The 23,783-nt window shown below is 43.9% G+C and overlaps 1 protein-coding gene across 2 annotated transcripts; it reads right to left on the bottom strand.

The window, feature by feature from the left end:
* Window positions 1-458: 458 nt before the first annotated feature.
* On the bottom strand, window positions 459-23,474 carry jcada (junctional cadherin 5 associated a). Of its 2 annotated transcripts, none has more exons than XM_026179677.2 (5): window positions 22,804-23,474; window positions 11,785-12,312; window positions 8,364-9,317; window positions 3,964-7,535; window positions 459-2,741 (listed from the first exon to the last, which is right to left on the bottom strand). In XM_026179677.2, the coding sequence occupies exons 2-5, from the start codon at window positions 12,156-12,158 to the stop codon at window positions 2,707-2,709; spliced, it is 4,935 nt and encodes a 1,644-aa protein (XP_026035462.2). In that variant the 5' UTR covers window positions 12,159-12,312; window positions 22,804-23,474; the 3' UTR covers window positions 459-2,706. The 2 variants fall into 2 exon arrangements, with proteins under 2 accessions (XP_026035462.2, XP_026035461.2); XM_026179676.2 differs by having other exon boundaries at window positions 23,134-23,474.
* Window positions 23,475-23,783: the final 309 nt, after the last annotated feature.

Genomic DNA, 23,783 nt, shown 5'->3' with positions numbered 1-23,783 from the left:
GCGGCAACAGTGCTAACCACCGTGCCACCGTATTTATTTTAACCGTATATATTTTAGTTATAAAAGCCTAAAGCACATTTAAACAGCAGAATTTGAGCGCTTTAGAGTGCTTTAGAGACAGGCACATTTACATACCAGGTCTCCAAAGATTTCATTTTTAAATCCATAAAAAGCTGAAAGCTGTGTTTTGTGTTGAACTTATAATTATGGAAAGTAAAAGTCACAGTGATTTAAAACATGTTCAGAATTAGCAAATTGATGATGATTCATCTCATAAGTCCTGACACACTGCTCTCCCTTACATAAGCTGCCTTTTATAGGTTAAAGGTGTTGGTATCACTAGCCCCGTATTTACTTGGTATCACATTGAAATTAGCAGTATGGCACAGCACCACTGGCTTGCTTCTTGACGGATATTTCATTACATTAACACAATGCAAACAACCAGAAGCAAAATGTTTCATGCAAAGACTTTTATTTATGAACAGTCTGCAGTACTGTACAACAGCACAAACTTGTCTGTATTTCTGATCATTCTTAATGATCATAGCAAATATAGACAAATACTGTGCCTTCAAAAACAGTTCCCTTTTCACAATAATCTAAAAATACCTTGTTCTTTTTAAATATGTAGCTTAACTTTTGAAAATAAAATATACATTATATGAAATATAACAGTTGTTTATTGGATAGACTATATTGTACCAAATGCAATTATATGCAAATACACTTTCTCTCTGTGACTTCTTACGCATTACATGCACAAAAAAAGAGGAGGGGAAAAAAAGATGCAGCGCATACAAAAGAAGCTGTACATACCTCTGTATGAAAATAGAAAATATCAAAGCAAGATGTGCACCAATAGTCTAGATTATGTTACAAAGAACTCGCCGTACAAAAAGACCTACAGGAATGACCAGATAACACATTACCTGGAACACAGAGGTACAGGTACTGGGTTGTTTTAACACAACAAAGACAAAACCTTGTTTTTAATGCCCTGCCGATGAATTCAGGGTCAGAGCCACATCCGAGAAAGTCTAAAACCAGATCCCAAATACAACTGGATCAAAGAGTGACAGGGTCATACAAGCAAACCAGGAGTTACAGTTTTAGCTTGGAATTTTGCCATTAAACCCAGTGAGTGTTGATGTCCAATGCATAGCACAAAGTTTGGTTTGGTTTGTGTTTAAATTTCTTGTATTGCTACCCCATAAGTGACGTGAGTCTGAACCAAATTGCCAGTTATGCCCACAACTTACAAAGCATTGATATGTCAGTGTTAAATTATTGAACATGTACAGATACTGTGATTAGTATTCCAACATCAATGTTCTGTACAGCATCGATATTAAGCGTTTCTGGCTTAAAATCATTATTATTGCCAAAACACCTTCATACGTCTCCAATCTCATTTAAAATAAAATGGATTTGCTCATGTCCAGTTTAAATAAGCACACAGAAAAAGTTCTCCACAAAGACAGCGTGTACCAGGCACACTGCTACATAGCTACATCTATCATTTCCTGCAAAAAAAAGCACTTCTGAAGTCACACATAAGGTAGGGTGTGAGCAAAAACAGCAAAGACTCCACAAATTCCAGGAAAAAATATATGTGTTGAGATTTCTTTAGGAACAACATGAGGATTAACGAAAGACAGTCCCGGTACATGTCTCGACTGCTGATGCTGAGACTCGAGCGGGGAGGGTGTGAAAAGCGAATCCCTCCCAGTATAATCTCTGAGCATTTGCAGAGATTATCAGGTGCTCATAGGTAACATAAAGCCAATAATCTCAGCTGTGCAAATCTAACGCTTGTACCAAAAGGTAGAGCCTTTAAAGCAAATGAGATCAGTGCCTTGAAATAGAGACTTGCTTCTGAAATCATTTCACAAACACCCCAGCGTGTGACAACTGTATTGCTCTGAGTGAAGCTATTCAAGGACCACAGTGTTTCTCTATGCAATCCTCTCTCGGTACATTCTCTATCACACAAATATAAGAATAAAGAGCAAGGGCTTTCCTTACCGGTAATACACCCAAACACTACAATCCCCCCAAAAATCTACTCTTTCATAACATACATAAGAAAATATACATTTCTTCAGCAATTAAATGTCTTAAATTGTTGTTATTTTTTTTAATATTCTTAATAAAATCTTATAACTCTTTCTTATTTACATTTGGTTAGGTTAATACTGATTGTAATGCAATACTGTCGCCTTCACGTGTGTCTGTATGTTTTTTTCTGTTACATTTCTTTTGTTTGTTTGTTGAGCAGAAGCACTTTTACATTCATATTTCAACACCAGAGCTTGCTGAGAAAGCCCCGAGTGCAGACGGGAATAATGACATGCATTCCTCCAAAAGCAAAAAAAGACAACTTCAAAAGGAGGAAGTCCTCTTGCTCGAGCAAATAAACTAGCTGAGAGGTGGAGAGAGTGGAAGGATGACAATGACGAGACTGAAAAAGGCCTGGAGAGTTGGCACCCAGCAGTGCCTTTATTTGGCTGTAAAAAAAAAAGAAAGAAAGAAAGAAACTCTTGCAGCACCGGGACAGTCAGTTCTGTGAGAAGTCATGTGTGACATTACTGGAGGGGTCACAGCTGACTGAGCCAAGAGGTGAGATGAAAGCCTTTGTTGCTGGAAAAAGCTGTTAACTTGACAAAGACTGATTTCCACAGTGGTGAAGGCAGTGGTCAGAGGTTACACCCTCTCCACTTGACTGGGGTCGTAAGAGTCTGATGAGAAAAGAGAAGGAAGAAAAGATGAGACAACGCCACCGAAAACAAGACATATCGGTATTATTTGCTCTCACCTCAGTGGACCTTAAAGGAATAGTTTGACATTTTGGGACTGTTATAGTGCGACTGTAACAAACACATTTATTCACGATTTCCTAAAGAGGAGTACGGTAATTGGAACTACGCAAGACACTTGTGAAATTTTGTAGGTGTCACTGACAAAATAATAACAGCCATGCTTGATGATTGTTGTGGGCCAAGAACTTGCTGCAGATTTATGCTTCAGGAGGAAATCTACGCCGTGACTTACGGCGTAACCGATCTCTGTAGAAACGTAACTGCGTGTTGGGTCGGTGCATCCTGCAACTACTGTAATTGGCCTGTTCGTTGATTCCTCCTGTTTATTTCTGTCTACTTTTTAAATGTATCGGCCAGAGACCAACAACAATTACATCGTCTCAATATGAGGAAGAATAATCATAGCATCAATATAAGAACTTGTAATGTTAGGAAATTCTTGAGGGGAGATTTGTTTGCAATGAAAAAACAAAACACTGACCACAACAAAGAGCGGGACCCACGGGAGGAAAATGACCTAGCATTTTATTTGTTTCTACAGGCTGGCACTGCATATAAAACACTGGGACACGAACACATGACAATTAACACATATTAAACCCAAACAAGCATAGATGACAGCAACAATGTCATTTATGGCTATGTCAGGCTACATCGCAGGGTCTACAAAGCCTCCCTAATGACTTATGTTAGTAGGCTAGTTCTTTCCAAGGCAGGTTAGCTATAGCAAAGCTCGATGTTTCTATGTATGTAAAACATGCTGTAAGCGTTATAGTGAGATATGAGATACACAAAGTATAAAGCTATAGCTATAAAACATCTTACAGGAAACAACTAGCCTGGCTTTGTTCAAATATAAAAAACAGTCTTAACATAACGGTGCAAACTTATGTCTTTCTGTGAACTCACATGCACTCCTGGCTACACTCTCGATGTGCTTAACTGCATCTTAACAGATATTTAATGGTTATAAAGCTTCTCTTCTAAATCTTTCCCCCAGCCATTAACAGTAACATAATCAGCAGTGTATGTACTTGTAAATGGTTAATAATCACATGTGTATAGTACACTGAGGGTGCTTTATTCAGGAGGGAAAATAGGCATAGGAAAAGGTTGAATCTAGCCACTGACTTGAACCCACCTGAAATGGAGAGCATTTCCTCATCCTCCATATCTGAGGGGCCACAGGTCCCAACGCTGTAGTTAAGTGGCAGCGTTATTTCTCTCTTGGGAACACTGCGAGGTTTAGGAAGCAGAGGAGGCTTCTGGAGCCTAGTGCGCTGCTTTGGTTTGGGTAACTTTCGCCCGCCGGTATCTTGAGTTGTCTCCGCTCTGCTGACCCCTGCTGCATTCAGTTCGTCTTCCACCTTATCTTTAGAGTTTTCATTGTCTTCCTCCACAATTTTCAAAACCACTTCTTCTTCTGGCTCTTCCTTTTTAACATCAGTTTCTACTTCTTTACTTCCTTCATGGTCTGCTGTTACCACAGTCTCAACATTAATCCCTTCAACCTCGTCTTCCTGTCTCGGCTCTTCCTTACACACCCCTTCATTCACTTCATTTGATCTGCAGTCTTCTTCAGAAACTTCCAACTTATCATGCTCACTTGGGTTTTTCTCCTCTTTTCCTTCTCTTGCCATTTCGTTCTCCTCCTTTTCTAATTGTTGCTCGACTACGTCTTCTTTTGTCTTCTCCTGAACTTCACATTCCTCTCTGTCTTCATTTATCTCTTGCGAGTACTCTTCTTCACCAGACCTGATGTCTTTGAGACTAAGGCGTCTTATTCGAGACACAGAGTCCAGTTCTTTCAGACGGGCCATTCTGTCTGCTGTTGACCTGTCCATACAAGTAGCAGATGAAACCGCGGTAGAGTTCAGCTTATCTTGCAGGGATTCGATTAGTTTGCATGCTCCACCTCGCCCCTTTTTCTCCCAACTGCAAATGCTCAAGGACAGCTTCTCATCGGGGCTGATGGGCAGAGACAGGGGAAGCTTACTTGGTGGGAATTCGGGCAGGTCTAATACTAACTGAGTCTCTGTATCGTCATTGTCTCTGCCATCACTGTGATCATTGCTGTGCTGTTGCCTGTTATCTTCTTCTTGTACTTGTTTATCCATACCTGATGGTGTCTCTTTGAACTCTTCTTGATCTGTACCTCGGACAACCAAGGACTCCTCTTTCACTTGCTCACACTCTCGTTTCACTTGCTGTGTGTCATCAGTTGGGCTTTGTCGTTCCTCAGCTGCAGTAGCTTCTGCATCATCCTGGCTGTCATCAGACTGCCTGTCAGCCACGCCTAAAGCTTCCACTGGAACGGCTATACCCAGGATCCGCGCCGCCCTCTGTTCGATGGACTCATTTTCCGGGATTCCTTTTGCGCATTTGACCTCGTACAGGTTGCTGAGATCCTCTGCACGTAAAGCATTGGCTTTCTCTTGAATCAATAAGTTCTCTAGGTGCTTATCTGCTATTGTTGACTCATTCTTGTAGGTCAGTGGCTCCGACATGGCATATCTCACATCGCCATCATCATCCTCAAACACAAAAGAAACCTCCCTGGTCAACCTTGTGATATGTGGTGAACTGTCTTTCTGGGGTGATTTGCTGCTTTCACTCCTGGTCCTGCAGATGGTTAAATTCACGTCTCCCCTTAATGGTGGAACATTGTTTGATTCAGCCTTTCTTTTTGCATTCCCCTCGGTTTCAAGTTCATTATTTGAGTTGTGCTCAGGGCTACACCTATATTTAAGAATTGCTGTCCTCGTGTCCCAGGAGGGCTCCATCGACTGAGTAAAATCTTTCTGATCCAGCGGTGAGGGGACTGAGAGTGAGCGCTGCACTGGCTCCCCGGGACCACCGGGAGTTTCAGTGTACACAGTTAACCCCACATCTTTCAATAAAGACTCTTGAGGGACTGGGATATCCTGTCTATAGTGGCGGTTAGACTCATTGTGAGGGGGTAGCGAGGACAAGTTGTCTCTGCAGTTTGAGTTTGTGTGAACTGAATGATCATTAGTAGCTGGTATGTTGTTGGCCTGTGATCTGGAAAAAAACCTCCTCATACTCATGGACTCTAGGTCAGCAGTAGATGCCAATGACTTTGATCTGACTTTTGTACTGTTGGGCTTTATATTGTGCAATGGTGGAAGACTGATTGCTTCCCTGCCTGGTTCTGGACCAGCAATAAAGTGTGCTCCTGCATTAAACCGAGCTAAACTCTTATTCATCCCATCAAGATCATCAATGCACTGAGCCACAATGGGCCTCTTGCTGATTGTGTCTTCCATTTCCTTATTGATGCTCTCCAGTTCACCAATAACATCACAGGGTCGTCGGTTCACTGGCTTTAGGAGAAACTGACCAAAGACGACTTGCTCTGCAGTCTCTGGGGTGCTGTTTTTTCTCGGAGATGATGGCTGCTCGTCTCCCTGATTTTGAACCTTGGGTGGAGAGGACAGGTCTTGCTGCGCGGGCTGAAGGGATAGCGGTTCTGTTGGGCTCAGGCTGAGGCGGGAAAAAGCGCTGTTGCTGGAGAGATGAAGGTTCTTCTGGCCTGCCATCGGATAGCCATAAGAGGAGCTGTTGTCTGTCACCACGCCAATATCCGTGGTTGTATTTGAGGCAGACTGAACAGGTCCCTGCCCACCCGGAGGGCTCTGGGGTTCTGGACTTTTTACCACTGTCAAAGGTGAGCCGGTCTGAGTTTCCTGATTACGGTACTGGTTTCCAGGCCAAGACCCAGCATAGCACAACTCTTTATCTTCATTGGCTTGAAGTGTCCAGGCATCTATTATCTCCTTCCTTAAAGGAGCTCTCTTGTAATTCCTCATTGAGGATGTGCTGCTGGTGTGAAAGCGAGAATAATGGGATTTAATAGGCATCTCGTTCACAGACTTGCTCCTAATATTGGGGCTCTCTTTGAGGCCTACAGCGAATGTCTCAGTGTTGGTGACGGTCAAGCTCGGTATTGTCTCATTGTTGTTCTGATCAGCTCCAAAGTCTTTGTTAATGTTAGTCGGTGTATGAACAGGGACAGACACAAGGCAGAAGATGGTCTCACTCACTCTTCTCTTGGTATTCCTATTGTTTTCTGGCCCTGAATCTGGGGCAATTTTCTTCACTTGGGTGATGGTTTCAGCAAAGACCTGGTCTGAGCTGGAGCCCTGACGAGAAGAAGATCTTGTTAACGGGGTTTGGAAGGCTGAAGAGGGCGAAGGAGGAGGGCGATGGTTTTTAGGATATCTGTTGTTGCAGTTTTGGTCAGGTGCTGGGAAGTTATCGACGGTCTGTTTGTGCAAATTGCTGTGCCACCTCTTATTGTCATTGTCAAAGTCGCTAGAAGATGTCTGGTTACCGTCATCGGCCAATTTGGCAGCGATGAAAGGCCCCAATGGCGGGGGCAAAAAGGCACTGTCGTCGGGTGCAGGTTCCGACACGGTGACGCTGGGAAGCTCGTTACGAATGTGGCGAATCTTATCAGCATCCGTCAAGGAGTTGCCACCCAGGGCTGAGGAAATATGGCGGATACGGGGATCATCAAAGGGGATATACTGGACCCCTCCACCAGGGTGCTCTTGGGTAGTATACACAGGGTAAAGTTGCTTCTGGCTCCTCTCTCTCTGGTGATCAGCCCACGGACCTACTGGATGTCTGGTGAACCAGTGAGACCCATCTGGAGCAACTTGAATGTGCTGGTACATCTCTCCTCTGTACCTACGAGTTAAAACAACAAAGTTAACCAATACGGAGATGAACATAAAAAAAAACAACCTACTGGCTTCAATATTAATTTGTGAATAATTACTAAACTATTACTACATAGCTTTGCTCCAGCTTTTGTATAGCAGGTCAGAATTATGCATCACAAGGTAAATTTATTTAATATTTACCAAGTACCACCAAAAGGACAGAAATTGAGCCTTTTTGACAGAAATAAAAAAGATGGAATTATCTTCTGGGTGTGAAAAGTGATACAAGTTGTGCTCAGGGCTACAAGTGTATGAAACAGAAACAACCCTTAGCGCCCTTGATTTATCTATTAGTAAAGACTTAATGAGTTTTTGGTTGCTTGTTTCAAGTCTTATTAAACATATTATAACACTCATTTTGTAAATTATGGTCCCCATTGGAGTCACAGACAAGTTTAAATTGGAATATGCTCATTGGCTAACGACTTGTAATTGACAAGTTGTTAGCTAATGATTGCTCAGTTTCTCAGTAAGATACAACTCTCATGTGACAAGTCTAATTTTATGACCCCAAGTTTGTGACAGTAAAAATTATCAGTTGAAGGCTTCATATTTGGGCTTCCCTAACCAACAAATGACGTTAGAGTGGCTACCTGCTTTTAGTCTATGCATAAAATGCATGTCCTACTTAAGAAAAATATGTATAGGAAGTGGTATCAGATATTTCCTTCTGACATTTTTTTTCTTACAAAAATTATCGACACATTTCGTCATGCTTGTCTTCTGCTGTAGGGTACTTTACAGCGGGGAACATTACAGTAGGGAACATTAAAGCTTCTTATCATGTCCATACCTGTAGTCAACAGCAATTTCACCATATCCCCGCCGCCCTCCTCCCATTATAGGAGCTCTTTTATATGATGGGGGAGGGATGTATCCTGGAGGTCCAGAGTCCTGTGCAAAATAGTCCAGTTGGAGGTCACCTGGTCTTGATATGGGAATTGGCGTTCTGTCCCTGGACTGGGGAATGGTTGAGTCTCTGCCAGACAACACCTCACAGCTTCCCCTGATCTGCTGGTGCATCTCATAAGAGGGAGGTCTGGGGGGTCGGGTGAAGCGGGGCTTTGGTGTCATTGAGAGCTGGTTAGCGCTAGCTGGCCTGCCATTCTCTGGCCAGCGCGGTGCTCTGTAAAGATCATGGTGTAAGAATGGGTGGCCATTGACCCGTCTGTACAGGTCCTGACCAGATGAAGGTATTTCCACAAACTGCAGACTTTCAGGCTGTAGCATCCTGGGCAGGGACTGGGATTTGGCTTTGGTCCTCGGGTGGACTACCATCCCCTCTGGTGTCCTGGCATGGAGCCGTTGTTGCTCCTGTGTCCAGCGCTCGCCCTCACTTTGTGACAGCTGGCTGCCAAAGTTCACAGCTGGACGCCACTCATCTGTCCCCAGGCTCTGGCATTTCCTCTCAGTCGCCATCCTCCACTGATGGAGAGCAGCCTCCCTGTCTCTGGATCGGGCCTGAGCCTGGGCTTGGGCCTGGACTTGGGCCTGAGCGTGGGCCTGAGCTTGGGCTTGGGCCGCCCATCGCTGCCTCTCCTGAGCTGCCCTCTGACGCTCCTCGGCAGAGAGCTCTTGGCCTCTTGCTTGTTGAGGCCTGTCTGGTCTGCTGTAGCTCCCTGGTCCCCCTCCATGGGGATCTCGGAAGTCAGCATAATCCAGCAGCACAGTGAAGTCCTGGCCTCTCCTCCGCCAGTAGGACACATCTTTGGACTGAGACTGAGGACCTCTGGTGCTATCACAAAACCTGTGACGAAACACACAAAGGCATCCATATGCTTCAAGTGAAATGCTTGTCGAAGAAGAAACAACCCATAGCACAATAAAGATGAAACTGGATGAAGAACTGGGACAGAAATAACAGATGAAGAATAGAAATAGAAGTTCTATGAAATTCATAAAATTCCCTTATCTGTCAGTGAAATTGTTTAGATAAGAAAACAGGAGATACTTCTGAACACCAGAGACTACTTCCTGTTTAAACTGCCAACGCTGGAGAACCTGCAGTGAAGCCAAAGCTAATGATGTTAAAACTTTTTTATTCATTAAAAATATTTAAAATGCTATAGTTAGTAGTCTTAATGAGAGGTGTTTTAAAGGTAGAGGGTGTTATGTAGGGAAAAACCTCACACTGGCTTTAGCTAAGATCATATATATTATTTATAGAAATACTAGTCCAATATTTAGGTACTAGGTAACCAAGATTTTAACTCTTTTTCTTCCCTCCTTTAAAGAAAGTGTCTCCCCAATATCTGGCTGTAGATGAAGTAGTTTAGTTATAGGGTAAGGCTCTCTTCATGATCCTTATCGTTATAGTTGATTTAGAGGTAGGCCAATGCAATACTGCATGACATACGCACTGAATAAATCTCAGTAAAGCTGGGCACTAAAAAGTAAAATATAAGTGATATAAGTAGCAAATTTTTATTCACAATTTGAAGAGATTCAATTTTAAAAAAAGGAGCACATTTCCCACTAGATGGAGACAAATGACTATGAGTAATAATGGAGTGTTTGGTAATTGTGATTTTCTATGGGGCATAATGAAGATGTTACACAATGACAAGCTGTGGCTGTTAGTCCCGGACGTCCTCCGAAGCAGATCAAAATGTCGAGGATGTTTCACTGACAGTCTTTCTACAGCACTGCTCATTAGTCCTTAATCTAAGACAATGGGCACGGTCTAAATGCAACGACGGCTTCTGCTGTATCTCTGTGAAGATGTTTGATGACAGACCCAACAGACAACAAGCCGCATTTGGTCCCTACATGCAGCGGGATTGTTTCAGCCTATTTGTGGAGTGACAGACTGACTGACAATGTAAACAAGACGCAAGCGCATGTGTAGCCCCCTCGAGGCCGAGGCCGCCGAGCGTCCTTGACATTTCCATCCGTGATCATCACTGGTCACAGACGTTGGCTTGAAAGAGAAGGAGGGGAGGGGAGACTAGCCGTGGCAGTCTGCTAAATTTGAGGGCATCTTGTGTAAGATGAGTTAACATCATTAGGCTAATTTGGTCTAAGTAGCACTGCTGAGTGGAAGTGCCAATAAAGGCCCGTTCCTTATCTAAACCAAAGCTGCCAGGCAAAACAGATTTGCATGAGGAGGAAGAAAAGAGGGATGAGCAAACAACGGACTGAAATCGCAGAACATATGTCTTTGCGATTCCCTCATTCCCAGCAGAATGCTCTGATAGCACTGGCAGAGCAGCGACATGAAAATGCGGATTACTCATCTCAAAGAATAACACCAAAAATGAAAAACAAAGAAAAATGCCACAAACACAACTGCTGACATTATTCAAGGTCATTTGACTATTTCGAGATGCTCCGTCACTGACTGCTGGCTAAAAAGGATTATGGGGAATCATCCAAGCAAAATGTAAGGAAAAAGGGGGTTGGGGAAGAGATCTGACAAGCCTGTCTAATTGTGTGGACAAGGGAACAGCTGTATTGACTTTGTCTCAGTTACAGCACACTAACCCCCAGAACTGGTGTAAATAGGCAAACTAAACAATCCTGTTTTCAGGGGAAAAAACGGGCTGGCTGCAGCCTGGCGATATCTCCGGAAATATCATAGGTTTAACAGACCTTACCCGAGAGGGTTTCACTTGCATAACTACTCCAGACTAAGCTAAATATAGCCTATGATCCATATACATATTAAAAAAAACTATATGAATACTTTATAATTGATGAGATATGCATTATGTAAGCAGGTTTAATGCCTTTAAAACAAGAGGAAGCCAGTAAAGTATACTTGATATGTACAACCTGGCATACAGAAGGGGGTATTCTGACAAGCCTGGCAACCTAAGTGTGTGCGTAAGACTGGGCATGCTCAAATGGGGCACATAGGTTTGGCCAAAAGCTGTTTTGATTACAACTCCAAGGCCCCATGTGGCAGATTAGACTCCAGCACACATTATCCCTCCTCCCCTCACCCAAGACTTGATTGGAAAGAGGAGGCAAGAGGGAAATAGAGATGAAATGAGATGAAGTTACACACAGGGGAAAAACCGGCAGCGGTGTTAGTTCCATTGAATATGTACTGCAAAATCCCTGTGCAAAACTCTTTGATGACTTACGTCATTTTAGAAATCTCATCCAAGGAAACCACAACATCAAATGATAAACAGTCAGGACAAAAAGAATCAGTTCAGGGCATGCAGAAAGACATCTAGACAGCAGCACATCACGGGTCTGTAGCTTACCCACTGTCTGAGGTCAGCGACTCTCCCAAGGAGTGAGTGTCAGTTTGGCACCGGTTCTCGCCATCCCGTCTCGGCAGGCTCCTATCCCTGGACTCGTTGTTGTTGGGACAGCCCCCAGCATCGTATGCTTGGGGCTGCCTGGTTCCGCCACCATTCCCATAGGCCACTACGGGCCCTCTTTCATAGCCATTTACTGTCCTGGGGCCAGACCTGTTCTCTAGTATTTCATGGTGCTTGCTGTAGGATGGTGGTGAGGTTGAACGGGGTTGGTGGGATGAGGGAGCAGGGGCTGGGGTAGGGGTAGGGGTGGAGGACGTGGCATGCTTGGGCAGCTTATATCCATGAGAGATGAGGAGGTCCTCCACGCTGTACATGGTCGCATTTGTTAATGCTGGTGTGGTTTCGTTTTTCCTCTCTCTGCTTTTTTTTCTGAGAGAGAGGAAGGTAGGTCGGTTGTCAAGGCGTTTCTGCTTCTTCCCTACGTGCAGCGGCGGGATCACCGGCACAGCTGCGCAGCTGAGGCCATCACTGGGAAAAAAGAGAGAGAGAGGGGGACGGCATGAAGACACCAGAAGGAAGACAGAAAAAAAGAAGGTGACGATAAAACCATTATCCCCGCCACCCGTGTCCAGTTTTTGTTAGGGTTCCCGAGCTTTGTGAACATTTGAAGGCACAAAATGAAGAAAAAGAAAATGACCCCAAATTCTGAGTCGCTACGACGAAACCCAGCCCAGCCGCCTTCCCAACAGCCATTCCCTCCCACCTATCTTCTCCAGTCCCTCCTAGCAACAACCCTCTTTTCATTTCACTCAGACATCATCAGCACCGAACCGTCAATGCTCCAGAACTGATGGTGAACCGGGGCTACACGAACACCCTTAAAAACAAGCCGCAGTCGCATGTTCCTCAGCGGGAAGAGGAGTTTCAGGGGGCTGCTGGCGCTGCAGTGAAAATGCAAAATGTCACTGTTTACAGTAGGCTCCCTGCAGACTTCCATACAGTCACTGTAAGGTAGCTGTTAGCAGCCCCTTCCGCTGCTTCATGTTTTGCATCAATGAAGCAACTAGGGGATTGTATTCCTCTCTCTCTCTCTGCCCGCCTCCGCATCTTTTCTCTCCCCTGTCATCTCAAAAGTATTTTCTGGTTCTAGAAGAAGAGGACATGCTTTTAGACATGTGCCCTAAATAAATTTCCTAGTTGGGAGTAGTCGTTTGTGTACTCCTAAGCTCTGTACAAAAATCATTAGAATTTCATATGATGTCAGATTTTCAGTCTATGATTATCCTGGCAAAGGAAATTCAAATCCATCAAGCACAAAAGTGTGCTGTTTTTAGAGAAAAGCTACAACTTAATCTATCTTATTAGTTCAATTGTTATAGAAAAAAATTAAGCAGGGAAATTAAAAAAACACAGGGAATTGTTATGACATGACACCAACTTATGTGCACTACTTAATGTGACTTACTCACTGCTACGTGTTCATCAAGGTTCATTGGGATTCAGTGCTCTGTTGCTGGTATATATAAATTACTTAAATTAATCTGTCTTCATGCTGTAAATGTTAAATAAACTTCAGTATATCTCTCTGTTACTGTCCTCTCTCCTACCCTGTGCAGAGCTACGCACCACGCAGTAAGCCTTATAGACGGTGCAGTATGTCGATAGCCCACATCACCCCACGTTTACTCGGTATGAGCATCACAACTGTAAGGCCAAACTGAAAAACCCCTGGCTGTATGGGTAAATTACAAATGGGACAGCCTCAAAACAGTGTGTATCAAAAAGTCTAATCAATCTTCAAAGAGCTTTGAAACACGTACCATTAGAAAAAGCAGATTCGTGAGTTTCACGTGTTTGCAGGTAGGTAGCATACCAACCTGCAATGACTCCAGACATGTTTGCATGGAAAACTTTATATTCAGCTTTGTATTTTAAAATTTACCGCCAGCTTCTCTGCCGAGTGAGCGAGTGATTCTTTCTGATACACCCTGAATAAAAAGTCTCCATATACTTGTAACCGGGTAACCAGGTAATACGCAAACAGAAAAAATACTGGTATCAGCTGTAGGCCAAATTTTTATTTTAAATATCAACATCAGCCCAAAATTTCACAACAGAAGCATCCCTCCTAAGTATAACAAATAAGCAGACGCTAATGATGCACAACATTTTTGCTAAAAACCAGTAAGGAAGCAACCCAGTAAGGAACTGCAGTGCTACATCCACTTTAGGCTAGCTAGACGAGCTCCCCCATAGAAGTACCATTCTCTGCAACCTTCTAAACAGGCAGCAGTGCGGGGACCCCCAGGGGAAGGTTGGATTTAACGTTTTAAGAATTGCTTTCTGCCCAGCAATCACTGTATCAGTATGATGGGCTGATGAAGAACTGAAATGATGATACCCAGTGTGCATCTGCTCGTGATGTAATGCCCTTGATGAAGTCATGTTTGCTGCCTTGTCAACAGGACAGATGCTGCTGCGGCCCACTCATTCAATACTTTCTGCTGGAACAGACTGCCAACAACCTGGCTGTCCTTAATAAGAAATGGCATACAGGAACAGCGCCGTGTGACTCGTTGCCAGAATCAAACGCCGTTCAGACGGTTTTAAGAGCCAATCACTTTATGATTGTTAAACTGCAAAGCCAAATTGCTTGTTTTCGCTTCTGAAATAGACGGCAATGCAGCCTTGCCGAAATGTATTCAGCTGCAAACACATTAGCATTTGTTTTGCTCCATAGAATTTGTTCAGCCATGATCGTCACAAAGAGATTAAAAAAAATCCTTCTATAAAAGGAGTCCTGACTCAGAGGACAGCGTCACCACCCCTTCTCCCTCCTTCTTGTACCTGAACTGTAGGAGAGCCTACTAGGTGATTAACAGGATCCAAGACCGTGAAATGCTGCTTTCTTTGTATGTCTGGCCCCCTAATACGATTATATTTTTCATTTAAAACCTTAAACCTGTTAGTTTTGGAGGATTGACTCTTGGCTCTTACCCAGTTATTACTTTTATTGACTTTAACTCTTTCCATTTGTGTTTTAGGGTAATCTTCTCAAGAAGGAGCTGGGTTTGGAGTTTTAGCTACTTGTGAGCAAGGTCAGTGAAAACGGGCTGGCAGTTTGCTTCATTTGCTTTCAAGCGAGCAATGTGGACCTAGAACTTTAATTCAACTTAAGCTTGGTACAGCTGTTGCAGAAAAATCGCATAAATGCCAGTAAAATGCACGCTAAGATGTTAATATTTATGACAGCTTGTCACTCATGTGATAGGCCTTTTCTTCTGTGCTTTAAATTAAGAATAACCACCATGCCTCCCCGCAGCCTTGCAAAGGCCCGTATCAGAATCCGCAATCTGATTGGTATCAGTACCCTTTCCTTCCTGCAGCTCAAGCCTATCCCTCCAACCAGGCAAAGGCTTAATTAATTAAAGCCTTAGGCCAAGGGCTAATATGATCATTCATTTTTTGCTATGATATCTGCATATCAACCAAGCTTAACTCAACATCCATATGCTCACTAATCTATCTTAATCCTCAATCTGAGGCTCTCGGTGTCAGCGCTAAATGAAGATTATCTGCATCCTCAGTAAAAGTGAGGATTTCCTACTGTAAAGTGAGCTGCATTCATTCAGTCCCTCTAACCGTCCCACCCCACCCCACCGTGTCACCAGCCCTGCTCCTTCCTTCCCTCCCATGATGGGCTCTGTTTAAATGCCACTAATTCTGTTACGCAATGGAATTACTGATTTTATGTCAAATAAAACCTTGGATTTGAGAACTGGTATGCAACAATGGGCAGCTTTCAACCCCCCAAAACACAACAACATTGTGTTTCACCACAATGCCTTCTTATGTGAAAAAGACATTGGTGTTGCAGCCTCTCGGATTTGGCAACTAGAAAAAAGGGCTGATCGGCTGTATTTTTAATGGCATGGCTCACTCACAGAGAGAAAATTAATGATATAGTTTATGGATAACATGTGCTGCTAAAGTAAGCTAAAAACAAGTGGAAACATATAGGGACTGGCATTCTCATACCACCCCTCATACTATAAACTACTACTGTAGCATCTTTTGTGAATGATAGAAGAGGTCAATTAACATACAGTTGGTGTCAGAAGTTCACATGCACTGAACATTTATTTGAAACGTTATTTTTCCAGGGTGGAATTATTGTGTAGTATACATCTTTAATGACTTTTATAAATAAGAATTGTGTGTGTGAACAAATTTGAATTTATTTTTGATTATCTCTCATTCGCAGGGTCAAAATTATAAATACAGGCTCAAACATACACAAACGCTGACTCACACAAAAAGCAGTGGTGCTGAAGGTTCTACAATGTCAAGTCCAAGGCTTGTTCACGTCTCATTGGTGATTATGATCAACTACAACTGGTAGTTTCTCTTTTTGCCAGCACTAAATGGATTGACCAGTGAGGCTGGATTGGATTGACTCAGTCAACAATGGGAAAGTCCATTGAAGGTTTGTTGGAGCCATTATTAAACAACTACTGATTCAGAGACCATCGGTTCAAACAATTGTACATAAGTACCAGTTATTTGGATGTCTCACCACTTTTCCAGGCGCTATACTGTCAACATCAGATGAGAGGAATGGTTGGGATGTTCAGAAACAATGCAGAAAAGCACTACAGCTCAAGCTTGCCTTTAAGTAGAAAACAGCAGCCACAGTAAAATAAGTTTTACATGAGAGCGTGCTGACTAAGAAAGAAACCGCTGCTCGAAAACCAAACCTTTCATGCTCAACTCAATTTTGCAGCTGCCACAAATGGTCAAGCCAAATGCCTTATAGAGAAAACTTTTATGGTCAAACGAGACGAAGATTGAGCTATTTGGCCACAAAGACGAGAGGTATGTTTGGAAGTATATCGGTGAGGCTTTCAAAAGTGAGATCAATGAACCAACTGTCAAGCTTGGTGGGGGAAGAATCATGCTCTGGGGCTGTTTTGCTGCCAGTTGTAGTGGTACATTGCACAGATTGGATGGAATAATGAAGAAAGACTAATTCCAAATACTTCACTTCAAATCAACAACTAGACAATTGAAACGTATTCACAACTAAGTCTTCCAATAAGACAATGATCCCCAAAACACACGAAAACTGGTTTTGGAAAGGATAAAGGAGGCTAACATTAAGCTTCTGGAAGAGCCTTCCCAAAGTCCGACTTCAACCTTATTAAAAATTTGTGGACTTCACTTAGGTTCATGCCAAGAAAGCAAAGTAATTTAAATGAACTATACCAATTCTGCCCAGAAAAGGGGCAAATATCCAGGCAAAATAATCCCAGAAGCATGCTGATGGTCGCCAAAAGTGCCTGGTCAAGGTGCAAATTCTAACTTGTTCATCTATTTCTTGATTTTTAAAGTCATTAAAGATGCACGATAAACAATCATTCCACCCAGTTCAAAGAAATCATTAAAAGACCAAATTATACTCATCACTGTAAAGAATTTCTATGATGAGAGGGTGTAAACTTCTGACCACAACTGTACACTGTTATTGAAAACAGATAGGAGCATTATTCTTTTAGTTGAGTGTGTGGTGGCTACATTGGGGCGGACTGCAGGGGCATGACGGCTTGCAGGTTGACAGTTTGGTGTCAGCTCCTTATTCATGGCCTAGCTAAGATGGGGCGGGGAGGGAAGAAGAGAGGGCACACAATGCAGGACGGAGACCTAAATCAGGCCTTGAGGTGCACAGAACTGCAGCGTTAGAGGGTGTGACTAAGCACCCCGGGATGCACGGATTACAAACCTAGCACGGTAAAAATTAGCAGAATAATTCAATCTAAAAAAAATAAACTTTACAGACAGTTTGCAGTTGAAGTCTGAAGTAGAAAAACAGAAGACTTTTCACATTGTGCTCAAAACCCACTGAGTAACAGTGATTAAAGTTAACACAGATGTGTTAAAATAGCACATTCCTGTTTAAAATGAAGCACTACAGACAAAAACAAATCTGGATTTAACAGGCTCCAGCATAAAGGCACCACAACAAAAGAAATCTCAAACACCAGGGCCTGGAACCAAAAAAGACGATAAGCCCGCTTCCTAAAATATTCCACAAGAGCCGCACCTCTCCAGCACATTGTTCCCAGTCTCCTTGGAACTATAACAACTGACCCGTGTGGGTGTGTTTTTGGCAAGTGTTTGGGCTGCATCTGTTAGGAGTGTGCATGCACAGGGGCTTCTCAGAGATGACGGCCGAACACATTCGGCAAACAGCAACGCCGTGCAGATTGTTTATCTATGTGACATCACCATGTCCAGCGGAGGGGCCGTCTCTCTTCCTGAGGAAGTGCGTTGAGTGTGAGTGTGTGTGTGAGGGGGGGTGGACGGACGGAGCAGAGCCAGCAGTGTCGCAAGTGTTTCCAATCAGGCGCTCGGCAGGCTCCTGTTTGTCCCAGGGAAAGAAGTTTGGAGGCGTTTTATTTTTTGGGCTGAGGCCGGAGGAATAAACAGCCCAAACGAGCCTGAGGCCATATTTTACCCACAGTGACCCGCAATGTTCCCCACATCAGGTAGGAGTGTAACTCAGCAACATGAAGTGTGGGCATATTATCCGGGGAGCTACGTGCCCTCTGGGCACTTGCTATCCTTTGGGAAAATCCCACTGGGCTCAGCAGCCACTAGAGTTTAGGGCAATTATTATCTTCTGCAAAAAAAAAAGAAAAATTACAGCTAAAAATGAACAAGTAAAGAAATGCTTGAAAGCAAGAAGATTATTACAAAACAAGAGCTCTTCACGACATTGCAACCCATGTGCTCTTTCCACAATGTACACCCTCCTAACAGAGAGGGTAGCAACAGGCTGGGTGCTAGAGGTGGGCGGAGCCATCCAATTATCGATAGTATCAATATCAGCGCTGGTATGGGTATCGGATTAACACGAGCATGATACTTTGTTTCTATTCGCTAACTTCAGTACTCGCCCACTTAAATTCTTCTAAATTAATTATTTTTATGGAAAACAAAAATAGAACTCAAACTATGAAAAATGTCTGAATCCCAGTGTGTTGTCATGTCTATTTTGTTTATAGCTTATAGCAGATTTAAAGAACAGAGGTTGGTCCAGTGTGCTTTAGAGACAGGCACATTTACATTCCGGGTCTCCAAAAGAACACTATTTCGGAAAATACATTTATTGGTCATTAAAACGTGTTTAGAATTTCCAAACTGATGATGATTCATGTCATAGGTCATGACACACTGTTCTCCCCTACTTAAGATGCCTTTAGAAGTTAAAAGTATCAGTATCGGCATCATGCAATACCGGCCCTGTATTTAGTTGGTATTGGATTGCAGTCTCGCACAGCACTACTGGGTGTGTTTACCCCAAGTCAATTATCTCACAAAGGAAAGGTTTTGCCAAAAAAAGCACAAAAAAAACCCCCAACCACTAGCATTATTTTGTTTAGCATATCCCATGGCAACAGTTGTTTTTGCTTTTGTGAATGGCAGCTCGCAGACAATAGCATGTGGACCGCTAAGATATTCCTGCTGCATTGCCGCGCTCCAAAACTTATTACAGTCAAACTCCGCTGGCAGAAAAATCAAAGGCAGGATGGGATGGAGAAGGGGAGTAGGAGGTTGGGAGAAAGGAGGGAGGACCAGGGGGAGGGTGGTGTTTTTGCTCCACCATATTCCAACGCATCGGTGGTATGGTTCTGATTCATTTCAGACGGTCAAGAAGTAGTCCAGCCAAACATTTGTTCAACCCAAAGACAACGTTCAACAACACTGGCTCAGGCACAAGAACAGCACAGCTGATGGCTCATTAATGTACGAGGCAAGTCGAAAGGCGCTGGTGATGTGACGGTTATTATGTCAGCGGACTCATTTTCCATTGTGCAGTGAGGCTTAGCGCAGTTCAGCTCAAATGCAGTGATTTGACATCACGAGATTCTCCTCGTCTGAACGCATCCAACAGTGGTATGCAAAGGGAGATCCATGCCAGAGTCAGGAAATGCTCATAATTTCATATGTGAGGAAAGAAGAGGAAAAAATAAGGATTTTATGCACGTTAATCCAGAAGGCTACACAGCAGGCTTCACCTGCACTGAGCTATTCCCAACTCATACTCATTCTAAGCCTTGCCAAACTGGCTTCATGGTAATTAGTGTCTGTCAATGTCCGGAGCTTGCTAGAGATGACAGTGGTTTGGTTTATCAGCCAGCAACACAGTGATCAAAGGGTTAGCATGCTCTGGCTTTCTGCTAATCAGATGTGGACTGTGCATGGCTCCTGCTCAGCATCACAGAGGGAGAGGTAGCGAGCAGTCCTGCATAAACAGAATCATCAGGAAAGTTTAAGCACATTGCGTGCGTGTCACATTTTAAGACAGCTGATAGAATTGTGTTGACAGGTGACTGTGATGCACATCACAGGTGGGATGAAAAAGGCTCTCCCACACAAACGGAAACAGTAGTGCTGTCACTGGTAAATGTGGAAAACTGCTATGTAAACACATGAAAATGAACAGTCAGGGTTATCTCAAGGGCTTCATTGGCATAAAACTGACACAGAGAAATCACAAAGCAGACACAATCTCAGGCCATCTGCCAAACATATGGGCATTCACCGGCTAGCAGCCAGAACTTAGCAATACTTCTCTCTCTCTCTCTCTCTCTCTCTCTCTCTCTCTATATATATATATATATATATATATATATATATATATATATATATATATATATATATATATATATATATATAGAGAGAGAGAGAGAGAGAGAGAGAGAGAGAGAGAGAGAGAGAGAGAGAGAGAGAGAGTGCGCTTTCCAGATCATTTCATGCCTCTGATTCTCGCTCTGAGAGGCGTGCTGGCAGATGTCAGTATAGCTTTCACATGTTTCATGCAGGCTTCATCCACCAGCCTCCTTCCCCTCCCGCCTGCGTCACCTCTGCTCTGACATCACATGTGACATCAGGCGAGACCTCAGAGGGGATCCCTGTAGCCGGGCAAACATTAGATGGCTTTCAAAGGCTTCAGCTGCAGCCACCCAATAGCAGAAAAAAAAAGAAACAATAATTTTCTTGGCCTATAAAAGACGCTGGAGACCGACTGAGAGAGAGAGGGCAGAACTTGCTACTGTTAACGACACCACAAACAATCACACACACACTTACAGACGCACACATACATACAGACAAGATTACTGAAAGAGAAGTTTGGATCAGTCCTGAGAGTTGAACTGCTACGACTCACTTCATAGCTGTGGAGGGCTCCTTCCAGTTTTGCTGACCAAACCTTTCCTCTCACTGCTGGAGGGAATTAATGAGCTGCTTCCCTTCTTAATGCACTCCCTATCCCCCCCACCCCCACCCCTCCATTCCACACACACATACACACACCCTCCTCAGGGCATCTATAAAAGCCTCGCGTTCCCACACCATCTCAAATCTCAAGGATGTGCAAAAGACCTACCACATAACACTCATGCACCCACGCACGCAGCCTTTTCTTTTTTTTTTTTTTGCAGTGTTTTGGCTTCTTATCTACAAATCCTGACACACTCTGAGGTCCAGGAAATGTCTTTTGCTGACATTTACTAACAGCTTTCGATGGAAACTCACTGACCTAAGAAAGACCTTGGCAAAAAAGAACAGATCACCCCTGCATAATGTTAATTAGCAGTTTGACAGCTGAAGTCAGGTCAGCTTAAATATGAGCGATCGGTGCGATAAATGCACCGTAATAACTAAACTGTAACAAAATCCTGAACTTGGACTGGTCAGGTAAAACAGTCTTGGCAATCTGGCCCCTAGAGGTCTCTAAGTGACAGGAGGAATTTATGTGAAAGCCATTCTAAAATTAAAGCGGCAGAGCCATCGCAAACACTGTGACATAATTTAAGATGTATGGTTAAGAGGCAAAACACAGGCCAGTGTTTTATACTTATCTAGCCTTGTGGGCTATTTAATGGATTTACTCAATGAAAAACATTTAAGATCAACATCAAACAGTGGACCCCAAATCGTGTTATTTCCCAGTCAAAGTGACAGCAGGGTGGCTGTTTTGACAGCGCGTTTCTGCGGAGGTTATAAGGCAGTGCGTGCAGGAAGCCTGCACGGTGAGAAGGAGAAGAGAGGTCAAGCAGCAGCGGCAGCCACCATCATGCAAACACGCTGCAGGTGTGACAAAGTGACAACAAGCAAACATCAAAGCCGCCTAAACTTGACAGACCATTTGTCAGAGGCTCATTGCGCCTGGCTTCCGTCGCAATTTGGCGCTCATCGTACGTACGACGGGCACCGAGAGCTACACGCGTTACCGGACCCGAGTGCTGTCACCGTGCTGTTCTCAGAAAATGATTGACGGGCTCGGCAGGATGCTGCTAGCCCCTCTGGTTCTGGTGCAGATTACTGTGTGCCGTAGCATTACTAGCCTAGCCCAGAAACGCGCAGTTTTACAGAGAAGAAAATTCAGCTTGTTTGGGGTTTAGTCATGTGAGCAACACACGAGTAGACGTTATAACATGACTTGAGACCTTACATGGATGAGTGGAACTCCTTGGCTGATTTCGGCGATCCACTATGCTGTCATCTTTTAATGGTAGCTCCGTTTTGTAAGTCGGGCTAATCACTAGGAAGGGGATACCAGCAGGGCGAAATTAGAGAAAAAGCAATTCTACAAGTTACAATTGCATATAAGTGACAGTTGTTTGGAGTAACGCGGGATGCCTCCCGAGCACCAGCCATGGCCTGCAGCGTTTTCGCTCAAGTCTTTAATTAGTGCTCCGGGCAATGGAAATGTCCGCGCGCGTGCTAGGACATTAAAAACTGCGTAATTTGGACGGAGTTTGGCCTCTGTTCCCCCAGCACGCGCGCAGAACGGCACATAGCGCGGCTAACGCTAGCCGGACTAGCTCCGTGAGCAGTCTTTAACCTTCAGCTGATAGGAGCGCGTCCGCAAACTGTGGCAGCCGCCACCGCAGACGCTCCAAGTTAAAAATAAATAAATAAATAAGGAGCTCCATCCTCCCACTCCTTCACCTTCTAATGCCATATCCTCGAGGTGGCCCGGCCGTTTGTCCCGAACCTCCTATTCCACCAGAGGAAGCAGACAGAGCGCCGAGGCAGCTGGATCAAGTTGAGGGAGCGCTGGAAATGTTGAGGGCAGAGCAGATGCGACTCTCAGCCGCTGTCTACTGCCTCACAGCAGCAGCAGCAGCAGCTCGCCTCCACAGCTGCCGCATGTGTTGTCAAAAAAATAGAAATCACAAAAAAAATAAAAAGAAATAAAGAAAAAGCCACAACCAACAACGACCCCTGAGTCCAAAAGAATGCCTGGATGAAAGGCGCCCTGTGTCGCTCCACTTTTACCTGTGAAATGCGTCGTTGCGTTGCCGCCTAGTCCCCGGCGCTCACCCGTGCCGCTGCTCTGGACGGACTGAGCTGGGATCTGCTGAGGGAACAGCCCCTCTTCTCCACCAGCGCCGAGGAAACATCCCTCTTCTCTAGCAGGGAGGCAGCTGGAGACTGCTGAGCAGTAAGGTCACTTCACACTTAGGGTTTCAGGAGAAAAATAAAAGTGAATTCTCTTTTAAAGCTAAACCTATCCATGCACATTAAACGTCACTGTGTCAGCCTCTGAAGGCGACTTGCAAACAGAAATATATGTGAGTTGACGAGCAACTCCATAAACTACAGGGGCGTTTCCAGGACTTATTTGATGAGGGGGAGGGGGGCATAGGGGGAACCAAGAAGAAGCGGGGAGGTTACAGGAAGCAGCTTTTATGGCATTATTTTTGTGCCACTATTCTGAGTGCACGTAAAAATAAAAATAAAATGAGCGCATGTAAAAAAAAATTGCAGGTGCAAGTGTTGCATTTTGAGGAGAAATTTATTTTGAGCGAAGAAAAGCTAAATTTGAGTGAACAAAATTCATTGCTGCCTGCAAAAAATGTATTTCAGTGTTTGCTATTATCCATACACACACACACAATAGCAGCCCCTCTCGCTCAGTTTTTGCA

Source organism: Astatotilapia calliptera, chromosome 9 (assembly GCF_964374335.1).
Source record: "Astatotilapia calliptera chromosome 9, fAstCal68.1, whole genome shotgun sequence".
NCBI lineage: Eukaryota > Metazoa > Chordata > Actinopteri > Cichliformes > Cichlidae > Astatotilapia > Astatotilapia calliptera.
Note: the sequence above shows the minus strand (reverse complement) of the source record. Positions and strands in the feature narration are given on the sequence as shown.

Bases quoted from the DNA above. Each gene is read 5' to 3' on its own strand.
- jcada (XM_026179677.2), bottom strand. From the start codon at position 12,158: ATGTACAGCGTGGAGGACCTCCTCATCTCTCATGGATATAAGCTGCCC. The intron at 9,318-11,784 runs GTAAGCTACAGA...GTTTCGTCACAG, and splicing joins TCGCTGACCTCAGACAGTGG to GTTTTGTGATAGCACCAGAG. The intron at 2,742-3,963 runs GTGGGTTCAAGT...TTTTCTCATCAG, and splicing joins GGAAATGCTCTCCATTTCAG to ACTCTTACGACCCCAGTCAA.